This window comes from Coloeus monedula (genome assembly GCF_965178545.1).
Source record: "Coloeus monedula genome assembly, chromosome: 8".
Lineage (NCBI taxonomy): Eukaryota > Metazoa > Chordata > Aves > Passeriformes > Corvidae > Coloeus > Coloeus monedula.
The window spans coordinates 36,436,937-36,461,110 of record NC_138788.1 but is presented as its reverse complement, the minus strand read 5'-3'; the positions used below and the strand labels follow the sequence as shown (position 1 = coordinate 36,461,110).

The following is a 24,174-nucleotide window of genomic DNA, read 5'->3' as shown; positions in this document are numbered from 1 at the left end:
TTTCTGCAAAGAGAATGACTTTTGATCTGGGATGAGGTTTAGTGCTGCTCCCACGTGACAGATAACAGTAAATGGCACCAAGACTACAAAGACCCAGATCTGCCGAATATTTCTCAGCTCATCTGGAGCAAAACTATTTTGTCATTTGTGAATTGTCTTAGAGGCTAATATTTAAAATTGCTTGAAGAAAAGAGACAAGAGGGAGAACGGAAAGAACAAAAAACTTGTAAATTTTATTTTGGGGAGAAAAAGAGCTGTTCAGCAGCAGCAGTAAGAAAAGCTGATAGCTTATGTGAGACCTGACTCATACAGGAATGTGAATTTTGATCTCTGTCTTGTGAGGGAAACGCACCCCAGGACTAATTCTGTGACATCTCATCTCCTGGCTGATGAATAAAGAGCAGATAAACTCAATTGTCTGATGTGAGGATTGGAAGTTGTGGGTCTCCCTTATTTGAAGAGGGAGAAAGTCCATCTTGGAGAAGCATCCAAGGCCAGGTTGGACAGGGCTTGGAGCAACCTGGTCTATGGAAGGTGTCCCTGCCCATGGCAGGGAGTGGAACTGGATGAGCTTTAAGGTCCCTTCCAACACAAATCATTCAGTCATTCTGTGATCATTGGCTACAAATTCCAACTTCTCCCCCCAAAAGGATCCAACAGGATAATAAAAGAGTGGCTGCCTCTGTGACAAACCTGTTCATGTTCCCACATGCAAGCAAAAAGGAGATGAAAAATTAAAACTGAGGGACTCGGAGAGCAGCCACCTGCTGGTGAATAATCCTATCTGACACAAGGCAATCATTTCTCGCTGAGGAACAATCCTACCCTTTTCCTTTTCTACTGAAATGAAGAATATTCTGTGCCCACCCCACCAGGAGGAGTAAGCTGGGGCTGTGTGGAGCTGAGTTCAACACCATGGGAATGCCCAGCTCAGACACACTGGGATAAAGAAACCAGATAAACAATTCAAAGAAATTCAGGAAAATGTACTCTTAGTGCAAAGGTAAAATGTAGCAAAAACCTGAAAGGTGAGAATTTTCAGAACCAAACTGGAATCACATCCCAACTCCTGTGGGAATGGCTGGGACCTGAGGAGGGACAGTGACAGCTGTCATTTATGTCTTTGGAAGAGAACAGGAGGAAAAAAACGGTGCAGGGATAATGAATGGGTAACGTCAGGGCAAAAATAACTGACTGTAGACACGAATGCTTGGGGATTATTCATACCTAAAAAAAGAAATGTGAATATGGAAGGACACTTGAGAGAGAATGGAGATTTTTTTTTTCATGTTCCCATTCATATTTACATTCAAAATTTCCTTTTATACCCCAAAATGAATGTTTTTCTTTCAGCTAAAAAAAAAATCAGTGTTTTTCAGGCACTCCAGTACTAGCCAGTAAACTGACATTGGTCCAGCAAAGCCAAGATGGGTATGTGTTTCTGCATTTTACTGTCACTGCTGTAGTATTTTTGATATAATTTTAAAAGCTTACAAATTCAACTCTGAAACAAATTATTGCAGTGTCTATGTCATTAAAAAAACCTACCAGCAGTTCACTGAGTTGTTCATAATCAAACATTTCATTTTCATACTGTTCTGCAAGTTCTTTACCCAAGGCAATGGCCTCTTCCCACATCTGTTGGGAAAAAAAATCACAAAACAACAACAAAGAAGCTGAATTACATACCTTGGTTAAACATCAACATTAGAATCAAATAAATCTGAATGAAGCAGCCAAATGCATTGTGTCACATGCCTGAAAACACTGAGCATCTGATGTGCCAAAGAGCTGTGCTGGGGTTATGAATGTCTCTATTAATGGAATCACGGAATTGTTTAGGCTGGAAAAGCCCTCCAAGTTCATCGAGTTCAACAACTCCCAGCACTGCCAAGGCCAAACTGCCCCATGTCCCCAAGTGCCACATCCACACGGGATTTTAAATCCCTCCAGGGATGGGGACTCCATCACTGCAGCTGTGCCAGGGCTGGACAAACCTTTCCATGAAGGAATTGTCCTCAAATGTCCACCCTGAGCCTGCCCTGGCCCAGCCTGAGGCCGTTCCCTCTCCTCCTGTCCCTGTTCCCTGCCAGCAGAGCCCGACCCCCCCGGCTGCCCCCTCCTGTCAAGGACTTGTGCAGAGCCACAAGGTCCCCCCTGAGCCTCCTTTGCTCCAGCCTGAGCCCCTTTCCAGCTCCCTCAGCCGCTCCTGGGGCTCCAGCCCCTTCCCAGCTCCGTTCCCTGCCCTGGACACGCTCCAGCCCCTCAGGGTCTTTTTTATCATTGAGGGGCCCAAAACCTAAAAAGGGCTGGAGGTGCCTCAGCAGTGCCAGTACAGAGGGACAATCCCTGCCCTGGTCCTGCTACCACACCATTTTTAACGCAACCCAGGGGCCACCGGCCTTCTTGGCTTGATGGCACTCAAGGTGATCTGCTCCATCACCTTCCCTGGCACAGGATGCAAATTTACTGGATGCAAATCAAGTCAGATGATCAAACAGCTTCAGAAGTAAAATGATTCCTGCCAGCCCATCCAGTAATGTGCAAACACAGCCTGTCCACAAAGAAACCCAGGACCTAAGGCTTTGGAGCAAGGCTGGTGATTGATTATATTTCATAATCACCTCTCTCTCCCTCTAATATCTATAATCTGTATTAGACAGGACAGGCAATTTGCAGATATTGCTTTGAACAAATACTCATTATATTTCCATTGGTTCTTCTTCCTCTCGTTCCTCAACCATGAAATTCAGCAGCCGTCTCAAGTGACCCAAAGAAATTTAACAATATCCTTCAGCTCTTCAGAAGGCAACAATCTTAATGAGGAGCAGCAAGAATGGTTTTAAATGTGCATTTTTCATTTGTTTTTTCTACTCCAAAGAGAAAGAACCACTCAAACTCAAAAATATGCTGAAATTAGCACACCAGGCTATCTAAGATCAAACTTGATGATCTGCCTCTGCTGCTGAAATCTGGTTGGCATTGCTGACCTCACTTTATTATAAAAATGAGATTCAGCATGAGTTAGAAATGAAGATTGTATTAGCCTTCATCTTAAATTTAAATCCTCTGGCCACACCACCTCATTCTCCTCTCAGCATCAGGCCACACGTTCCTTGCCCTGGTGGAACCCTGAAGGGATGTAGCAGCCAAGAGCAGGTGGATGAAGGAGGGCTGAGGGGGAGGGCTGAACACCAAATTCCCCATTTGTCCCCAAAAACATCCACCTTTGGGAACAGGGAGTTTGGGATGAAGCACCACAACTTCCAATGATGGTGGGAGGTGTATGCTGGGGAGAGAAGAGGAATGATGACCTGAGGAAACCTTCACAACAACTGATCCCTGTATCCATCCCACAAAAATCCCCCAATCCCATCTGCTTTAAAGTACTGTGCAAATAAAGAGATATTTTACACCCCAAAAACCAGAAGCTCCCCAAACCACACAAATAACATTCCACACTCAAAGCCCCAAAATCAATGTCGGGTGAATTCCATTTGTCTTTTGGTCTGCAAGTTGAAATTGCATTTCTCAGTATATCAGGAAATTGGGAAAAAAAAGGCTATTAGAAAAATTCCTGGTTCTAGATGCTGGTTTAAAAAATAAAACATTAAGGATGAACCCTCAGCAAGTGGAACATGCCAACACCACAAAAGCAAGATAGGTCGCACTGGTTCACTTTTCATCCCTGCTTCTCTTTGGAAACCAGGAGCCAACTTTCAAGTGGAGGGATGGACTGGAAGATTGGCAAACTGAGCAGGAATGGCTGGAGAGCAGCAGCCTGGACAGGCAGGGAGCTGCTGATGGTGCAGGAGATGAGGAACTGCACAGGGAAGAACAGTTACAGCAGATCGCAGGGAGAAAGGAGAGAGATTTCTGCCCTCGAAGTGAAGACAAAATAAGGGCTAAAAACTGCACTGTGGGGCTGAGCGAGGGGAAAGGAGCTTCTGAGTCCTGTAAAAACCAGCTGGGATGATGTTTGGACAAAGGGGTGACCTAATTTAAGCTAAAAAAGCCGGGAATGCTCACAAGGAGCAGAACCTGGCTCTTCATTAACCTTTCCTTGCAGCTCCACGTGGTGTTCGACCCCTCCTCTTGATTTTCCTTATTTCTCCAACAAGGTTCAGAACGTTATTTATCTAGGGAAGAGGACTGGAATGAGCATGAGTTGCCTCATGTTTGTAAAGTGCCTTGAAGGTGAAAAACGCATCAGAAGGACTAATTATAATCACAGTAATGAGGGATCACGTCTGCAGGAAATTACAAGGCAGCCTGAATGCTCTGCCATGCAATTTTTGCAAATGGAAGGATCTGAATGTTTTTATCCATATTATGGATCTAATCTAGCATGATGATACAGAGCATGTTTTTATTTCTAAACAAAATTAACATGAATTTAAGAGTAAAGGCACAGTTGCAGAAAAAGGAGGACATTTTCACACAGTAAGTTGAGTTAATTTTGACTCAGAAGGGCAATATAGCATCAGTTTATAGGAACTGAACTAATACTCAGTTGCTTGTTAAGTCAGCAAGTGAAAGCTTTCAGAATCATTTAACCTTCCTTCATTCTGAGTGCCATTCTCTTCTGAACTTCGGTCATCCATAACTTCTGCATATTTTCATTTCAAAGACAATGGTGTGACCATCATTGTCCTGTTCCCTGTTTGTATGTTCCAGATTTAACCAGTCCCTCTTCAAAATGAGACTGGAAACAAATGGAAGTCTAAATCATTTCTGATTTGCATCAGCACTGTAAACAAGCTCTGTTGGTTCTTCCCACTGACTCCTGGATAAGCACAGACGTGTTCCCAAACCATGTCTGGGAATGCAAAGCACCAGGTGGGGAGATTTAGATGGGATATTGGGCAGGAATTGTTCCCTGGCAGGGTGGGCAGGCCCTGGCACAGGGTGCCCAGAGCTGCTGGGGCTGCCCCTGGATCCCTGGCAGTGTCCAAGGCCAGGCTTGGAGGAACCTGGTCGATGATAGATGCCCTTGCTTGTGACAGAGGGTGGGACCAGGTGACCTTTAAAGGTCCTTTCCAAGCCAAACCATTCAGTGATTCTAAAAGCAGACACACTCTGCCTACACATCACTGCCTGTAGGTAGCACAGCACTGCCACTGATTAAAGAACAACTTCAGCAGAATTAAATATCCTTTGATTTTTTTTTTCACCTTCCCACCCTTGTCTGTTGACACCATAAACACACCGGAGCAGAGGCTGCTTCCACTGCACCTCCTCTATCCTGAACAAAGCCTTTATATGTTACTGAATATTAATATTAATAATGGATTCTGTAACTGTTCCAGAGCCTGAAAAATGAATCCTCAAATTAAATGTGATCCGGATTTAGTTCATGTACAACACACACCCAGTCATCACATAATCCTTGTGTGCTTCTTAAGCAAGGAAGTGGAGATGAAAAGGAGAAAACCAGACCATGGAATCAGGGAATCCCAGAATGGTTTGGATGGAAGGGACCTCAAAGCCCACCCAGTGCCACCCCTGCCATGGCAGGGACACCTCCCACTGTGCCAGGCTGCTCCCAGCCCCAATGTCCAGCCTGGCCTTGGGCACTGCCAGGGATCCAGGGGCAGCCCCAGCTGCTCTGGGCACCCTGTGCCAGGGCCTGCCCACCCTCCCAGGGAAAAATTCCTGCCCAGTATCCCATCCATCCCTGCCCTCTGGCACTGGGAAGCCATTCCCTGTGTCCTGTCCCTCCAGCCCTTGTCCCCAGTCCCTCTCCAGCTCTCTTGGAGCCCCTTTAGGCCCTGGAAGGGGCTCTAAGATCTCTCTGGATCCTTCTCCAGGTTGAACAATCCAAATTCTATCAGCAGAGCAGCTTCAGATATTAAGAACAACATTTGTTTCTGGCTTAAATTACTGGAATTCCTTTAAAGTTTCTTTAAAAGTCAGTTTACAGGCTACCCTGCTGACATTTTGTCACATTATTTTTAATGGAACACTTTCAGGCACTTTTTCTACTGTACTGCAAATGCATGATAAAAAAGGGATAAAGGGGAAAAGATTCTTTCCATTTTTGCCAGTCTCTAACTTGGTCCCTCTCCAGCCAAGAGCTCTGTCTCAGGGAAGAGCACCCACTTTCTTCTTCTACTGCCTCTTAAAAATCTCACTCTGCTCCAACATCTCTGTTTGGAAATCCCAACTGTCCTGTTCAGTTCTTCAGAGGAACAATGAGAAGCTGCATTATGGAACTCAATTTCTCCAGTGGAGAGTGCCCTGAACTCCAGAGGTCCAGGAGTCCAGAGAATCACTAAAGTTGGAAAAGACTTCTAAGATCATCAACCATCACCTTGTTAAACACTAAATCCTGACCTCAAGTGCCACATCCACACATTTTTTGAACAATTCCAGAGAAGGGGACTGCACCACTGCCCTGGGCAGCCTGATCCTCTGCCTGCCAACCCTTTCCATGAGGAAACACTTCCTAATATCCAACCAAAACCTCCTCTGGAGCAACTTGAGGTTGTTTCCTGAACCTGGCTTTTCCCTTGTGCAGCTGCACCGTGACACCTCCAACATCACAGAAAACCAACCCAAAGCTGGAGATTTTTCTGCCATCCTTAGAGAAACAGGGGCTGTGTGCCTCACATCCCTGCACAACCCTCTGAAAAATTCAGCTGTTTGCTCCAGAGCCAATTTATTCAGGTGAGGACAGCACGGCTGTGGCCCAGGATCCTGATAAATGAAATCTATATTCTTGAAGGTCACTAACTCCCAATCTGCTGCCTCGCAGATTTCCTGCCTTGGAAGCTTTCCCAGCTTTGCCCAGGACATGGCAAGTCTTCTGGAGAAATGAGTCGTACAGGGAGCTACTACACAGGATTTGTACGAGGTACAACTCATTAATGGGAGAAACAATTTATCTGGAGAGGGTACCAGGGAGAGAGGCTGCTGATACTGGAAGGAAAATGCTTCTTTTATACTCTAGGTGTAGGAAAAACGTGCAGAGCCTAAATTTAGTTGTGTAGACATGAGATGCAAATTGTTACAGGCAAGATTTTGGAGATGCAGGAGATCTTTTTTAGGGAACACTCAGCCATTTAATTTATTTTTCAAGCTGGATTGCTTGTTGGCCAGAAAGAGCTACAGCATCCAATTTAGTTTTTGAGGTTAATAGCAGCAAAGGAGGATCTCAGGGTATTTCTGAGCTCCTGCAGAGTTAATGGTCAGGAGCAGTGAAATAGTCTGGGGTAAGAATATTATGGTGCCATATTCTGACGTGTGAGGGACTTTCTAAGCTGGCTAAATTTCAGGTAGTGGTAATTAACCAACATGAAGGCTTAGTATTTGAAATAAAATGCTAAAACTCAGCACTTCTCTATTGGTAGCCCTGCATCCAAGATAGAGCCAGGCTGGAAAGCCTTTAAACAAATAAATATATTCCTTTGGAACAGACTGTGTATCCTCCCTCTCCCAAGACTCTCTGTCCTTCCCAGCTCTCAGGACACACTCCAGGGCTGAGCTGGCCACGAGCCTCACACAGATTATTGGCAGACAGGTGAATTTCACCACTCTCTTGTTAAGATGGAAGAAAAAAAGCCATTTGATGTCATCCCATGAGCCAGAAAAAAGGCCTTTTAAGCCAAAGCATGGCATTTGCTGTGTAATTTCAGGTATTTTGTGTTCTGTGGCTGCTGTAAAGCAGTAAAAGCTTTTTTTCTGGAGGAGGAGGGGAAAAAGGAGGAGCAGAAATAAATGAGCAGTGTGCATTTATTTCCTTTTTTCTCCTTGGGACCAACACTTTCAATTTATGGAGAGCAGAGGGAAAACTGTCCTGATTTATGGGCAGCAGCATCCCCAGCAAACCTGAGCCTGTTGGTGTTCCCACATCTCCCTGGGCAGGAATAGGAACAGGGCAGGAAGCTGCTGCTTCCCTCGTGGCTCCAGAGAACACACAAACCTGGTTTAAAACAGCACCTTACCTTTGCCAAGGAGCATTCCTTGGCTTCAGGAGTTCATCAACATTGACTTCCCTCAACTGCTTCCCACAGGAAAAACGTCACCTCTTCCCTCATCCCTTTACTCCCGTCACTGCTTTCCCTTCTCGCCTTGGGATATTCCAACCCAACAGCTTCCAGTGAAGTCCCTGGATTAAGGGCTTTGTTGGAAATCACAAAGCTTCAGGAAAACACAGAGAGAGCAAACACTTGAGAGCAGTTCAAAGGATGGGTCAGACTGCTGGGATAAGCCTGAGGATAAGGATTTGAAGGGCAAAAGCCAAGAGAGATGGAGGGGAGACTGGAAAGTGCAGAGCAGTGAGGAAGAATAATCTAGGAGAGAAAAGGATGCCCATACCAGGGAAACAACTTTCCTCTTGGAAAGAAGGAGTTTAGAAAAGGAATGAAGAGCACAACTAACCAGGAATCAAATCCATAAAGTAGAACAACTGCAAAATGCAAGAGGTGTTTCTCAAAAATGCTCCTTCACTAAAGGTGAAAGTTGTACCTCAGCTTTAGAAAAGGTTGGTTTAAGGACCAAAAGTCAAATACAGGTAAAAAAAAGCAAACTTCCTGAGAACAGCAGATTAAAAACAGAAATCAAAATGAGGGATCTTAAATGGATCTTGACCTACAAGTACCAGGGATACTCATGGTGAGGGCCAGCACTTTGTTCTCAGCCCACATGAGGTGCCACATTCCTGCCTGCAGGGCAAGTCCACTCTCCCTTTTACTCACTTACAAATCTCTCAGGCACTTCTGGGCCAGAAGTGAGATGTTCACTCCATTCCAGCCTGTGTATGGAGGATGAAATCTAAATTCACCTCCCCATGACTGCCAATAGTTAAGGGATAAGCCTCATGGTTGGTTTTAATAGACAAGTGCACCGTGCCTTCCCCTGGGAAATTACTCTGCCAAGAGAAAGGGATCATGATTTTTGAGAGGCTGAACTACACCAGCCTTTAAAAAGCAAAAAGCCAATGTTTTAAACCTAGTTTTAGGAAATCCCTCTCTTCCATTTCTTCTACATAATGTTTCTGACCCCCACATGTCCCTCCCTTCCCAAATCCAGTTTCCCATCAGGCAGGTTGGGGTGGGAGAGGCACAGGCTCACAACTTTCAGACGGAACTCCTGAGCTTCTGTAAAAGCCTGGAAGTGGCTCTGCAGCTGTCCAGGGCGTGGGGATCTTCTTTTGGCACCTCTTGTTGACTTTATGGGAAGGGAAATCAAACAAGTGGGATCAAGCTGGAGTGAACTGCCAGGCAGGGACCCAGCTGGGTGGTCATGGCCCAAAAAAGAGGAATTGGTTTGTGCAGGGGTTCAGTGTCCCAAAAATGCACAGCAAAGGCTGTTTCAGGTGTTACTGACCAGGGAGTTAAAGCAGCTGCTGGGCTACGTTTGCAAACTGCACAAGGACATGCAAGAAGTTGATTTAACTTAATGTCAGAACATCCCAAATGAGAGGATTACCTTCAATCTACACTGGAAACCTCCACTTGGAGCTTCCTGACATTTGCAAATTCACCTAAAATGAATATTCCCAGTGTATATTGATTTTTTTATTTCCCTTTTCACGGAGCAATATGAAAAATTATCACCAGCTTGAGTGACCAGAAAATGAGAGAAGGAATGTCTGTAAGCAGAAAAGAGAACTTTGGAAATTAATCATCTCCTCACACACACACACAAAAATCACACAGGACTCCTGGGATTTGAATTCTGCAGAGAACTGGTGCTCAGCAAAACAATTCCCAGTGCCTGGATACCCTAAAGGACTAACAGGAAGCCCATAAAGCAACAAAATAAAACCAGGCAACTTCTGGTTTTCCTTCCAGACAGGAATGTAAGATTAAAATAAGCTTTTAAATCATTTGTGACCCTCATACAAATGAGATTCTCCTCATTGACTCAGGACAAGCTGTTAGGGCAGCAGGAACCAGTTCTGTCCCCAAGCCACCTCCACCAGCCCCAGCCCCAAACAGCCACTTGTTCATCACTCCAGAATTATATTTTCACAACTTTCATCCCGGTCCAGAATGGCAACTTTTAGCATCACTCACTAACAACTTTTAAACATTGCATTAAGGTAAGTGATAAAGTTTAACTTTTCAGGCAAAGTTTCTAACAAAATGATAGAAATGATTCTTCCTATCAAAGTGATTCTAGTATTTTAATCTGATTCTGCTAAAAACTCACCTGGAAAGGATGGGCTGGCTGGGTAATATTCTAGTCCTACCAGGAAACACCATTCCTGCTCACCCTACAGAGTTCACTGTTAAACCCCAAGTTTACTTCTCTGAAATGTTCTGACAAAGAGATTCCTGCTTCTGTACTTGAATTTCGTGCTTGGAATATCCAAACACTGATCCATCCCTGTCTCCCACGTTAACCCCCTTCCTCTCCAACACCAAGCACTGCCAAATGCAAATTCCTGCTGCATTAAACGATGCAATTGCAATGAAATATCCTCATCCCAGGATATTTATGATATGAACCACAGACATCCAGGCCCTGAGGGATTATTTTTGTGTACACAAGGCAAAACAAGGGGAGCTGAAGGATTCCATTAGCTCTTGTAACTGCCAGAAAGAGTCCTCCAAATTACAGGCATCACTTTATTATTTACTCCATGGCACCACATACCCATATATTTACCCTTAACACAGCAGTTATAAATGTACCAGTGATTTCTTTTGACTGTTTTTTTGGTGGTATCATTACCTGTAAGTGCTTCCTGAAGGTCACTGGATGCAAACTATGTTTACTATTAAATTTATAAGTTCGAGAGAAAAGCAATGAAATACATTTGCACTTTTTTTCTTCCCTTTTTACCTTGCCCTTGTCAAAGTAATGGATAATTTCTTGATAGAGCTGATCTTTCAGCTGTCCTTGAGTAGCAGCTTGGTATCCATCCCGCTGGGTAAGATGTGCTGCACATGCTTCTTCTGACCACTAAATCACACAAAAAAAGGGGAAAAGTGAAAGCAAATCCAAAGTTTTGAGTTCTGAAGCTAAATAAAAGAGAGGGGTTTTATTTAAAGAAGTGGTACTGCAGTTAATGCACCAATGAAGGGTTTTCTCACAGTTGTGCCCTTTGCTTCCTTGGGCACAAGGATCATTTATTTGGATGCTGTAATTGGAGGCTAATTACATCTATCAGCTGGAAGGGAGCTTCTGGAGGTGGCTGCCCCTCCTTGGTGAGTTTGATGAGTGACCTTGGCCTGCTGATGGGTACAACCCACTGGGGACACAAGGAACACTTCACTTGATGTGAGAGAAGCCTTGGAGCCCAGACACATCAGCACAAAGGAAAGGGCTGCAGGCAGGGAAATGAGATGGCTCCAACTCGCTGAGAATCTCTGGAGGCAGGGAAAGCACAATTAACTTTATCCAGCCTGTCTGCAATTAGCAGCTCTGGCTCCTCCAGCAAGCGACTGACGGATCAAGGGAAAGCTGTCAACAGAATCATGGAATGGTTTGGGTTGGAAAAGACCTTCAAGGTCATCCCATTCCATCCCCTGCCACGGGCAGGGACACCTTCCACTAGCCCAGGCTGCTCCAAACCCCATCCAGCCTGGCTTTGGACACTTCCAGGGATCCAGGGGCAGCCCCAGCTTCTCTGGGCAACTCCCAGATTCATTTCCAGAATTACTGTTATTTTACCTCCTATCTATTATTAAATTGCACCCAATCACTTCTTAATTTGGCCAGAATGTTTGTGTCTGGGTCATGCAGACACCTCTGACAGCTCTGTCCTGAGCTCTGTTTCTGAGCAGCACAAACCTGCTGGAGCCTGCAGTGTGATGGCATTTTTTTCAGCATGCTAAGAGCCACTATCTTCTGTTAGTTTTGAACACCTCCATTTTGACAGAAAGGGTTGAAAACACAACAAAAGTCTCCCTTCTTGAGTGTGCTTCACCAGCTTGCAGTAATTTGGCCTCTCTCTCCCCACAGACAGAGCCTTCTTGCAAATTTAAAGGTGAAATTCTCACGCGCTCTCAGTCTTGCCCTCAATGTGATCCCATTAAAATCAGGGGGATGAAGTATCTGCCAGTGATGAGTGTCATTGAAAATCCTGTCCTGAGGCTTGACAGAAAAACTCAATTGCTCAGTTACACACCCAAATTATTGCTGCTCCTCAGGCAACACTGAACTCCTCCCTCCACCAAGGGCTGCAGGAGCAGGCACTGAGATAGAGACTGATACACCTTTACAGTAAACTAATTCCAGCCCATAATGAAATTATACTTATAAACAAATGTCCACTCAGGAAAGAAAACCTGTGACAAACCCTACCCTGGCATTTGCTGTGTCTATTGATTTGCATTAGAAGGAAAGAAAAATGGGTATTTCTTCCCATGAAGTTCTTCCATGGAATGCAAAGAAGTACATTAAGTGAGACTCTCACCTGCTCGCTGAACACATTCTCTAAGAAAAGCCACAACTGGCTCAACTCTAATTTGAGGTTACAGAAAGTAAAATATCTAACAAGTCCAAGCCATGCCAGGTGAAAGTCTGAATATCATTTTATGGAATGGCTTGTTCCATCATTTATTCAGAAAACTCAGCCCCCATGGAAGGGCATGAATCCTTCATCCCATCTAAAAGGTTTATCCATGTCAAGTGGGCACAACTCACAGTTTGCTTTTGCACTGCAGATGAATCTTTGAGATGTTTCCTTGTGTAATAACCCTCTGATTATTTTAAAATACAGTAAATATATTTCAGAGTGTCTTCATTTAAATTGCACATGTACACTCTGCATCACATTTAGTCTTATTATGGCTTGGATGCAGCTTCCTCAGCTCTGAGGTACAAATAACTCTCAGTGCATCCATCAGAAGATCTCATTTAACACCTTCCCCTTTTCAACTTTTCAAAACAGATATTTTACCCTCACACTTTGTTGGGGATTGCTTAAATTAAAGCCAGGATTGCTAAGAACAGTTGGCTGCTTCGGATGAGATCCTCTCCTTGATGAAGAGGGGCACCATGAGCCCAGCAGGTTGCAGTAACAGAATCCCAGGCTGGTCTGGGTGAGAAGGAACCCTAAAACCCATCTTGTCCCATCCCTTGCCACAGGAAGGGAAACTTTCCCTGGATCAGGAGGCTGCAACACCCTTGGCATGAGCAGGAGATGAAGGGGAAAATGAAATTCTCAATTATTCTGTCCCTGACTCTCTGCCCTGGGGGGTCCTGTCCTTGAGGGGAGTGGAAAGAGATCCAGCACTCCTTGAGGGAGAAAGATTTCACTGCAGGTTGTGAAATGTGAGGAAGACAAGCAGGACTAAAGCCAACTCTTCCAGAACTTCTAATTCTGATCACACTGAGATTTTTGCTTTTCCCATTAACTGCTTTTTAAATGTAAAACATAAACCATAAAAACAGGAATTCAGTGATGACTCAGATGTATTAAATGCAATTTCATGACACAAGTGTCTGCTGGCAAGAGCAGCATCTTCCTAAATGCTAGCCAGGAGAGCAAAGTGGGTACCTGCTCCCACATTTGTGACACAAGCACGTAAAAAAGCTGCAGGTCAGAGACAACATCTTCTCTCCAGAACGTTTTCAGGGAATTAATGCTTCTGAAATACAGCTTCACTCCATTTCTGGCTGGCAGTGGATAGTGTTAACCACTCAAATGCTTTACTTCAGGCACTTTCTGCAGATAACACGTTATTTGTGCATATTGCAGGCTATCCCAAACATTCCTTGAAGAGCAGCAATATTGTTGTGCCTCTTTAAATGTGCTCTAAGCTGGGTAACACTGCATTAAAATGACATGCACCTTTTAAAAGCATGAACTTGGAGAGAAGGCCATCTGAATCTCTCTACAGTTTTCTGAAATCCAAACTGAATCTACTCCAGACACCCAAGAGCACTCAAGAATGGGCTCCAGCACTCCTTGGCACAAAGATCTGTGGAGAGCTGATTTACTAAAACATCTGGTTTGAGGCTTTCACATATTGCACAATGTGGATATTTGCAATTTGGATTTTGCAGTGCTGACTTGACCACATTCCCTTCATTTCAGGTCAAGATCCACCTCTGCCACCCACTGAAGTGCTGCTTTCCTTCGCGTATGAATTCCATGTGCAAAAAGAACCCAGCACAGAGCTGTTAGCCCGAAGTGCAGCTGCTCTGAGTGACAAACACCCCCCTGGCTGGCTGCTGCTGGGATTTCCCCAACTCAGGATGTGTTTTGGGGTTTACCTTGAGGAGCTTTGCGTGCAGGAGTAAGGTGTAGGCAGCCTCTGTGTAGTTATCACACTCCTTGTGCAGGTCACACAGCTTGTACAGATACCTGCCAGCGACAGAAACAGTGGCTCTTAAAAAGAGTGGGGTTAGGATGCTACTCAGCCATTTCTTTTGAAGATTACAAGGGTTCAAGTGTATCTTCAAACAAGTAAGTATTTGTGGGATTGGTTAAAGTTCACATTTCTGTGTGCAGCCAACCTTTAGGACCATTTGCATTTCCACTGTGTCGTTCTCAAAGAACGCTCAGAAAATCATGGGATTGTTAAGGTTGGAAAAGACCTCTGAGATCATCGGGTGCAACCTTTGACTGAACACCAGATGGATGACTTGTGATGAGTAAAATACCCAATGCTGCTTTTGTGCAAGACAGAGCACTCTTACAGTTCAGTTATGGGGACAGAAGTAAGTTTCCTTCTTTAACTCCACTATCATCACACCTCTGGAAGGGGATTCTCTTCTGGGTTTTCTTTGATGATTTTTTTACTGACCATTTAAAAAAATCCCCACAAAACTATTAAAAATTCTATTTTGAAAAAGCCAGTGAAAATGCTTTCACGTTTGATGTTAATTATAAGTTCGTTGACAGAAATTGGAGAGAATTTGACCGTGAGAGACAATTTGTCTTTACAGAGATGCTGAGCAGGGAGACCTAAATAATAATAAATAACTCCATGTGTTTGTCCACGATTTTCTTTTTGCAAGCTTCTAACAGACCAATTAAAACCATTTAAACAACAGGAAGAGAGTTCACAAGTGAAAATTCTTCCAAAAAGATAACAAGCACCTGAGAATGAATTGAGTAACATTTAGATACCTAAAATAGCATTACAAGCACAAACTCCATCGTTTTAGCACAACAGTGTAAGCAATTGTCAGCCAAAGCACAAATGGGGGGCTGTGAACCCCATTTTCACAGAAAGCACCATATTTCCACATTTACTTTGTCTGAAAAGAGATTTTGAAAGCTTTAAGTTTAAAATAAGTATCAGGTATTATTTAATAGTTGTTTTTATTCCAAGTTGCGTATTTTGTACCTCACCAGGAGGCAGCATCATTTCTTTGCTCAGCTTTTGACTTTTTTGTTTTCCTCATGAACAGAAGAGTTCTGGCTCCTGAGTATTTCAGTGTTCATTGTAATGGAACCCAAGGACTTGGAGAAAGGGGACAGAGATAATCTCCTGACTTTCACTTCCAGCACTCTGTTCTCAGTGCAGATAAGATTTTGAATTACTTCAGGTTCAGCCAAGGTGTGATTTTTCAGTACTCTTCTCCTCCAGCCCCCAAGTGACTGCTTAATACAAACTTAATTTCCCCCAATTACAGTGCCTGTGTCAGGCAGTTTGTCACCAGTCATGTTTACAAACCTTATGTACATCTCTTCCCTCTCGATCTCCTTGTAGAAATTCTGAAAAACAACATAATTTGGTTACAAAGTCTTTGATTTCACACTTTGGAATGTACACAGAACAGGCTCCAAATTAAAAATTCATAATTGCATAACGTCAGCCTCCAAACTGCAAAATGAAATTTGCCTCCAGTGATGGAACACAAGTTATTTAACTCACAAATTCGAATGCTGGGATGTTTCATGTTGCAGTGTTTTAGGCCTTCTGTCTCATTGCAAAGGTTAAGAGTTTGCCAGAATAGCACTGCTAGAAATTTGCTGCTGGCATTTGCAAGTCACACATCATTAACCATTTTCAGCTGGAAGTTTTCTAATATACAAAAAACCCGTAATTTTTAAGCAACAGTTGTTCTATGGATTGAAAATTCTGAACCTTAGTTGAGCAATACATCATCTGCTCTTGGATTCTAACAGTTCCCTTGGAAATCAAAAGTTAGATCAGTGTTATTTATCTGGTTGCATATGTCACACATTAGCATCCCTCTCCTCCGAGTGCCTCCCGCCTTGAGATAAACTAGTTAACAGTGCAAATATTGTGAATGCAAAATATGATAAACTGGGTGAAAGATTCAAGGCACTGCTGAATCTAATTTCAAGTTTGCCTCCAAAATATAAAATATATCTAAGAAAAAAAAAAAAAAGAAAGTCCTTCTTCACTGAATTAAATATATTTCAATGCTAAATTAAAGCAGTTTGAGGAGGCACCAGAAGAGCACACACCCAGTACTAAAAGAGGGATAAATCCAATACAAAAGTGATCCCTTCAAAGAGAACTGGAATGCAAGACAGAATCCCCATTTCACAGCAGAATGATGGGTTACTCCAGGGATATTTAAGTTCATGTAACTGCTTACTGGTTTTGGGTTCAATTCAGAAAACAAACTGCCAAGGCCACCACTGCCCCATGTCCACAAGGGCCACATCCAGAGGGCTTTAAAATCCCCTCAGGAATGGGGACTCCACCTCTGCTCTGGGCAGCTGTGCCAACGCTTTACAACTCTTTCCATGAGGAAATTTTCCCCAATATCCACCCTGAGCCTGCCCTGGCCCAGCCTGAGGCCGTTCCCTCTCCTCCTGTCCCTGTTCCCTGCCAGCAGAGCCCGACCCCCCCGGCTGCCCCCTCCTGTCAGGGACTTGTGCAGAGCCACAAGGTCCCCCCTGAGCCTCCTTTGCTCCAGCCTGAGCCCCTTTCCTGTCAGCACTGGCTTAAGTGCAGATCAAACCCTCCAAGTTAAAGCACCGTCAATACAGACAAACCTAATCCTAGGAAACCCTCAGCATCATTAAAGTCCCAATTAGGAACTCTTTGAGACCCCACGTGGGAATTGTGCCGAGTTTCAGCCGTGGGTTAGATTTTTGCAAAGGCATGAACTTCACTTCAGGAACCTGGAGAATGATGAAAAGGCTGAGTAGGCTCTGGAGGGAAAATGGGAGTGTAAAATCAAGCTAAACTTTGAAATCATGACTACTGAAAGTAACAGAAAATTCTGCCCTGCACTGCTTCCCAGCATTTCCTGGGAACGCCAGTGGCTCCAGCAGGCCTGTGCCTGGTGCCTCACGGTGATTGAACCTGACAGCAGCAAATCACCCACAAAATTCATCATCTGCAAATGCCTGACAAACTCAGCTGCCAAAAACCAGCATCAGGAGCTGCTCTTGGGAGACACTTGGAGAAAACAAACCCAACCCCCAAGTGTTCTCAGGATCCCCCATGGGGACGGCAAGAATTCCTGGGAGGAGACTCTGAGTATCCAGATGAAGGGAAGGAGGAACAACTTCAAACTTCCTAAGGGAATTTTCCCAGTTTGACACAGAGAGCTTGGTGACTGATTTGCTGCTCCCCATCCTGCCTGGAGAACTGGCAGGACTTTCCACCAGGGCTCTGCTCGCGAGGACGCCGTGACCTTTCTGCGCTTGCTGCACCACCAGCCAGTGACAACCCTGCAAGTCCCTCCTCTCTGCCCACTTCCCCAACATTCTGATGCTTTCTGATGCGCACAGAGATGAAAAACAAACTAAAAATAAGCGCCCAATTTCAAATTGGGTGCCTCCATCTCCTCTCCTGCTCCAGTGGGCACTGTTTTGTTTACGGCTGATGTGATGGGGCGGCGTAAAGGCTGCGCTGCACGAGCTGAGGACTGCATTAGATGCAAAATCAAAAAAGCTACAACCTACATTATATGCAAAAAAAAAAAAACCAACATGCAAACTATTTACTCAGCTCTTTCCTGAACAAAATCCATCAGCCAGATCACATAAATGATAAACACTGGCTGTGCCCCATGTATTTAAACAAAATTAAAGCTTCGATGACGATCTGGGGAGGAAAGCTTGGAATCCTCAGTGGCAAACAGTGCTGATGGAAAACTCAAATTTAGTTCACGTTATTTTGGGGGTCTCTGAAAGTTATTCTTCATGGGTGCTGATTTTAGGCTTGTAAAATCTCATTCTCTGAATCTCCACCAAAACCATGATGTGGGTACAGTGGGGACAATTATTGCTTCCATCTGCGGCCCAAACAGACCAAGATTTGTGCATGGAGTGGACACTCCAGAATTTCTGGATCTAAGAGGAATCAATGAGGAAAACAAGCCGAGCTTTTCCTGCTGTAAATGAAATAGTAACTTCAATTCCTTCACAAAATTTGAATATGGGGGCTGAGCAGAGAGCAGAATACAGATGGGATTGCAAATCCATGGAAATTTTGGGAGTAAATGGCAGAGAACTCCAACATTCCGTATGTCAAGTGTTTTTCTGCACAGAGTTGTTTATACATCAATTGTAAATGTCAATGAACAGGCCCTGTAACATTTCTCCTTAAATCTTCTTGTAGAAACAATTAAAGAAGGAATAACCCACTTTTTCAGAGATTTGCATTCACAAAAATAGGAAAAAAATGGGGAAAGCATTCCAAATTTCCCCAAGAATCCCAACAGACACTCTGGTCGAGTCAAACCCTTTGTTAAAGGTGCAGGATTCAGAGAGCAGTGGGGCTTTGGGTGATTTTCTGGGTGATTTAGTGGTGGTTTAGTGGTGGTTTTTTGGGTGATTTTATGGTGATTTTGTGGTGATTTTTTGAATTATTTTTTGAGTGATTTTGTAGTGATTTTGTGGTAGTGTTGTGGTGATTTTTGGTGATTTCCCAGTGATTTTGTGGTGATTTCGTGCTGATTTTTGGCAATATCGTGGCAATTTTGTAGTGATTCTTGGTGATTTTCTAGTGATTTTGTGGTGATTTTCTGGGTGATTTTGTAGTGATTTTGTGGTGGTTTGGTGGTGGTTTTGGGGGTGATTTTATGGTGATTTTGTGGTGATTTTTTGAATTATTTTTTGAGTGATTTTGTGGTAATTTTTGGTGATTTTGTAGTGATTTTTGTGGTGATTTCATGCTGACTTTTGGCAATTTGGTGGCAATTTTGTAGTGATTCTTGGTGATTTTCTATTTTGTGATGGTTTTGTAGTGATTTTATGGCGAATTTGTGGCGATTTTGTGACGATTTTGCAGTGATTTTGTGGCGATTTCGTGGTGATTTCGGGGTGATTTTGTGGTGACTTTGCAGTGATTTTGTGACGATTTTGTAGTGATTTTGTGACAATTTTGTGGTGATTTCGGGGTGATTTCGTGGTGACTTTGCAGTGATTTTGTGACGATGTTGTAGTGATTTTGTGGCGATTTTGCAGTGATTTTGTGGTGATTTCAGGGTGATTTTGGGGTGACTTTGCAGTGATTTTCCTGCTCACCAGCACGTTGACGGTGCAGCTCATGCGGTTCTCCTTGTTCTCGTCGTGCATGATGGTCCTGTAGTCCAAGAGCCTCTCCATCAGACGCACCACCAGCTTCACAAACGTCTCCCCACTCTTAGCCAGGTATTTGTGCTTCCTGCAGTGCTCCAAGAGACTGAAAAACCAATTAAGTTCGCCTTGTTAATCACACACGGAGAAAAACCTTGACTCAGGTGCAGTTTTAAATATTGCGCATCGTTAACAGATTTTAATTATTCCTGGGCTACAAAGTTCATTGTAGTCTAATTGCTCTCTCTCCTGACTTCCCCGTGACATAAATTTTGCTGCTGATCAACACTTACATTTTGTCAAATAACACTTTGTACTGCTCATCTCCACGGCCTCCTTCCACTTCGTGATCCAGTTTGGTGATGATCTCGTTTTCGAACTATAATTAAACAAAGCAAGCGTAAATAATCAGCTGGCAAATATTTCACTTTATTACTGTAGCCTCAATGCCTCACAGATTGGTTGGGTACCTCGGTGAGACGTTTAGCCCCTGCTTTAAAGCTTGATTCACTTTTAGAGCTTGCAGTCTCTGGTTTTAGATTCTCCACGATGATCTCTGGCCCTACAAGGACTTCTTTGGTTACAGGAATCATTGGCTGTGTTGTTAAATGAAGTGTAAATATTTGCATTATGGAAAACTAAAGAAGGAGATTAATGACAGGAATGAGGGCAGGGAGAAAGGAGACACAGAATGTCCCCAGCAGCAGAACTAAACACAAAAATGCTGGAAGCTCTCTGAGAAAGGCAACACCTGAGGCTGGATAATCCTGCTGGATGCACCCCCCAGCATCCCTGACACCCCTTTTTAGCACACAGACATTGACTCCCAGTGGAACACAACTGAGAAAGCTGCTAATAAACCCTGCAGAAGGGAAGGGAGACGTTTCAAACAACTCCAGAATAATTTTATTTGGGCAATAATAAAATAACGCAAACTTAAGTAGGCATCAGAATATAAATTTAAAATGCAAACTCGGTAATTCCCTGGATTTTTAATGATTACAGAGGGCTTTAGTTGTTGCTGCTAGGAATGAATGTGAACTGTTAATCGCCTGCTGCTCTGTAATGAATCAGTTAAGTCTCCTAATTCCTAATTCTTCATTAAATAAGCACAGACATCCAGAGGATTAAAGACAGAGACCTCAGCAGGAGAGGCTGGGTGAGCTGGGAGCCTGTGGCAGGGGAATGGGAGCCCAGTGCTCAGAGTGGGAGTTCGGTGACAGAACAGTTGTCACCAGGTTTTTCCACTGTCACCTGCTTAAGCCAGCCCTAAGGACGCTGAGGAGAAGCAAAGGGCCCCTGCACAAGAACAAAGAGTACCAACATTCTGTAAATGTCAAGGGATGTACTTTGTATCTGCAGGTGATATTAACAGCACATAATGTACCCACGGAGAAAGAATGAATTGTCTGGATCATAAAATATTCCGGGTTGGAAGGGACCCACAGGATCATCCATTCCAGCCCCTGGCCCTGCCCAGACCCCCCAACAACCCCACCCTGGGCATCCCTGGCAGCGCTGTCCCAACGCTCCTGGAGCTCTGGCAGCCTCGGGGCCGTGCCCATTCCCTGGGGAGCCTGGGCAGTGCCCAGCACCCTCTGGGGGAAGAACCTTTCCCTGATATCCAACCTAAACCTCCTCTGACACAGCTCCAGCTGTTCCCTCAGGTCCTGTCCCTGCTCACAGTGAACACAATGAATCCATTATTAAAATAATGACAGGAAAATGAGAAAAGGCAGGATAATGCAACCCACCCCGTCCCAGAACCAAACACGTGTCCCACAGTACGAGAGCGTTGCGTAGAACACAGAAACAACACAATGGTGAAACAGGGAAGTCACAAAAATCCTGTTCCCTAAGGAGCCCAGAAAGAAACTGACTTTCTAACCCAATGTGAGAAATGACACTTGACTTCTTGACTCACTGCCAGCTCCAGCCCTTTAGGTGATGTAATTTTAAGGAAGAGATCACTCAGACAGAGAAGAGCAATTGCATTTGTCATGCAGGATCTCAAGGATCTTCCCACTCTCAGTTTCACTTAAATCTCTGTAAATCCACGCTTTGTTGGGCCATTTCCCTAATGGCCTCTTGGGCTGCACAGAGCCAGACTTGTGGCATTTTGGGGTTTTCAGGATTGTTAACAGTATCTTTGCTCTTCAGTCATCCCCTGTATTTCTCACGGAGTCGCTGTGATGCAGATCATGGCAGCCAGATGAATAAATGTTATTTAACATCAGTTAAAATTCTTTCTGTGGTCTTTCCACGGAGGAAGATTTTATCAACGCCAGCTGAGGTTTATGGAGCTTTGGAGGTTTATCATTTCCCATGATGGGAGTGGGAATGTGACCCTGGAGCTGCACAAGCCAATGGCTCTGGGACACTGCACCTGGCATCTGTTGATAAACTCGAGTTTTCCTTTTCTCTTTTTCTTCCCCTAATGCATTATTTTTTTTTAAATGCATTACATTTAATTTAATGCATAAATAGGCCTGCAATTATTGTGATGGGATTTAGTCTCAAATGAAGAAGTTCCAAATCTCCAGTGCTTCCATTAGAGCCAGTGGCACTCGCTGAGGCTCTTTCTGGAGGCTTGGGGGAGTATCTGCACCATCAATGAGCCAGATTCACATCCTCCTGCTGACACTGAAAGCTTGAGGGGTGATACCAGGAAGGTTACAGGACATTATTATCCACTTTTCCTTGCACTGTCATCCAGTGCTTCCTCTGTCTGTGACAATCTCTCACCTGGAGCAAATAAATCAGGGTGAGCCATCGCATGTCAACTCAACGAATCATTTTTGTGCCTGGGTCTTCCTCAACGAAGGCTGTATTTGGAGCACTGGCTGACAAGTTAATCTTGATGCAGACGAGGAGGACTTCCAGCCCTCCAAGCTGCTATAAATTCATTTTGATGTGGGCTAATAATAATTTGCCATGTGCAATTCATGTGACAGATCCCACCACCAGAAATTAGTCCTGATGCAGAAATGGCACACGAGTACTGCAAAATGTTGCTCAAAGGTTTTTATGAAAGTTGGTGGTTACTCCCAACAGTTTCATCCATTTCCTTTCCTATTTTTCCACAGCATTCCAGCTGTGAAACAGATCTGGAGCCATTCAAAATGATGGGATCATTTTGGAGACCATTGCATTACTTGTCTCCCTTGCTCTCCAGATGCACTGAAGGAGGAATACTGATATTCTCCAAAAGGCCAGAAACCAAGAAAAACGTACAGATTTACATTTCAACTGGAGGAAATTAAAAAATGTTACTGATTGAAACCAATCCTTTGTGGGGGATTAGTTATTTGAATTTGCACGTTCAGTGCGATCACAGGAACTGGGAGTCATTTACTTGTGTCCTGCCTGCAAATCCACAGCACGGGGAAAGGGAGCTTAACCCAGGGCTCAAAAGCAGCAAAAAGACTTAATAAGGAATTACAGGTTCTAAAAGTCAAGAGAGATTCAGAAAAACGAGGGGAAACTTCTCACTGAAGGGAATTAAATCCATCTGAAATTCATCAATAACCAGCATGTGAAAATCAAAATGCTGCTGTGGCTGTCTCAGTGATACTGAGATTTACAGCTGTAAATGGGTTCAACTCCAAACAAGCAGAACGTGGTATCAGCAGTGACACAGGTCCAGAGCAAGTGAGTTAAAATTTATGCAAAGAAAAAGGAGTGCTGGTAGGAAACGAGGAATGGAGCCACCGCTGGGAGGAACAGGCACCAGCACCAGGAGCTTTCCATGCTCCAAATTCCACATTCCAGCTGCAGGGTTGTTTCACCTTGAGCTTTCCCTCCTGCTGTCACCACGGGATCCATCCCACTCACCTGACCAGGCCCTGAACAATCAAACCAATTCTCTTTCATCGCTTCCCTGGCTGTGAAAAATTCCCTTTGATCCGGAGGCTCCGCTACTGAAACAGGCCAAGGGAGAAGCTGAGTGGAGAAGGAGGCGTTTCCTTCTACAGGGAAGCTTCAGTCCCACACTGTTTTTAGGATGGGATTCCTGCTTTGAGGTGCAGGCTACCTTGAAGTCTTATAAAGGCTTCAAAGCACCTTCAGAGGGACAAGGCAAAAACGGGCAACTCCAGCTTTTAATTCAGTCAGCCTTAATACAGTTCTGTAAAAACAAGGGGAATTGATCTTGTTTTGTCTCTAAATACACTGGGAGAAATAAAAAAACCACCCTTCTGTCTGTCCCTGGTTTTACCAGGCAAACCCAAACCTCAGGGAAAGCTGCCTGTTTATCACACAAACCATCACAGCATCGGAGGCCTGCAAAAAACTGCAGTTCCTCCCCCACAAATCATGAGGTTGATACATCTGCTGGAGAAGTGGAGCCAATCTAAACCCTCGTTGATGTGACTAATAAGGTTAGATAATTGGATTTCTGGCAGATTAGTTTAACAGCAGCCAACCATTCCATTTGGAAGTTCTCTCTGGAAGCAGTGCTGGACAAGGATAATTGGTACTTGCATATAAAGGATATAAAGCAGCACATTACATCGACCCATTAAGCATCAAAGCTTGCCTAGGTACTGATAATATTAAAAAAAACCCCCCCAAATTATATCTATTTCTATCACTTCAACACAAAAAAGACAAAAAAAAGAGCAAGGAATCTACAGACCAGGCAGCCCCACTTCAGTTCCTGAGGAAACCACAGAGCAGGACCTCACAGAAGCTTTTTCCAGGTACACAAAGGGCAAGAAGGTGACTGGGAAAAGCCAATTTAGCATGCTGAACATGAA

At 44.0% G+C, this 24,174-nt stretch overlaps 1 protein-coding gene across 4 annotated transcripts in view; it reads right to left on the bottom strand.

The window, feature by feature from the left end:
• DOCK1 (dedicator of cytokinesis 1) overlaps nucleotides 1–24,174 on the bottom strand; it is a 265,665-nt gene that overhangs the window by 39,351 nt on the left and 202,140 nt on the right. For all 4 annotated transcript variants that reach the window (XM_082286424.1, XM_082286425.1, XM_082286426.1 and 1 more), the window contains 6 exons: nucleotides 19,711–19,796; nucleotides 19,367–19,523; nucleotides 15,585–15,625; nucleotides 14,176–14,266; nucleotides 10,795–10,914; nucleotides 1,549–1,638 (listed from right to left, as the gene is read on the bottom strand). In XM_082286424.1, the coding sequence (XP_082142550.1) occupies nucleotides 1,549–1,638; nucleotides 10,795–10,914; nucleotides 14,176–14,266; nucleotides 15,585–15,625; nucleotides 19,367–19,523; nucleotides 19,711–19,796 (585 nt within the window). The remainder of the gene's footprint in view (nucleotides 1–1,548; nucleotides 1,639–10,794; nucleotides 10,915–14,175; nucleotides 14,267–15,584; nucleotides 15,626–19,366; nucleotides 19,524–19,710; nucleotides 19,797–24,174) is intronic.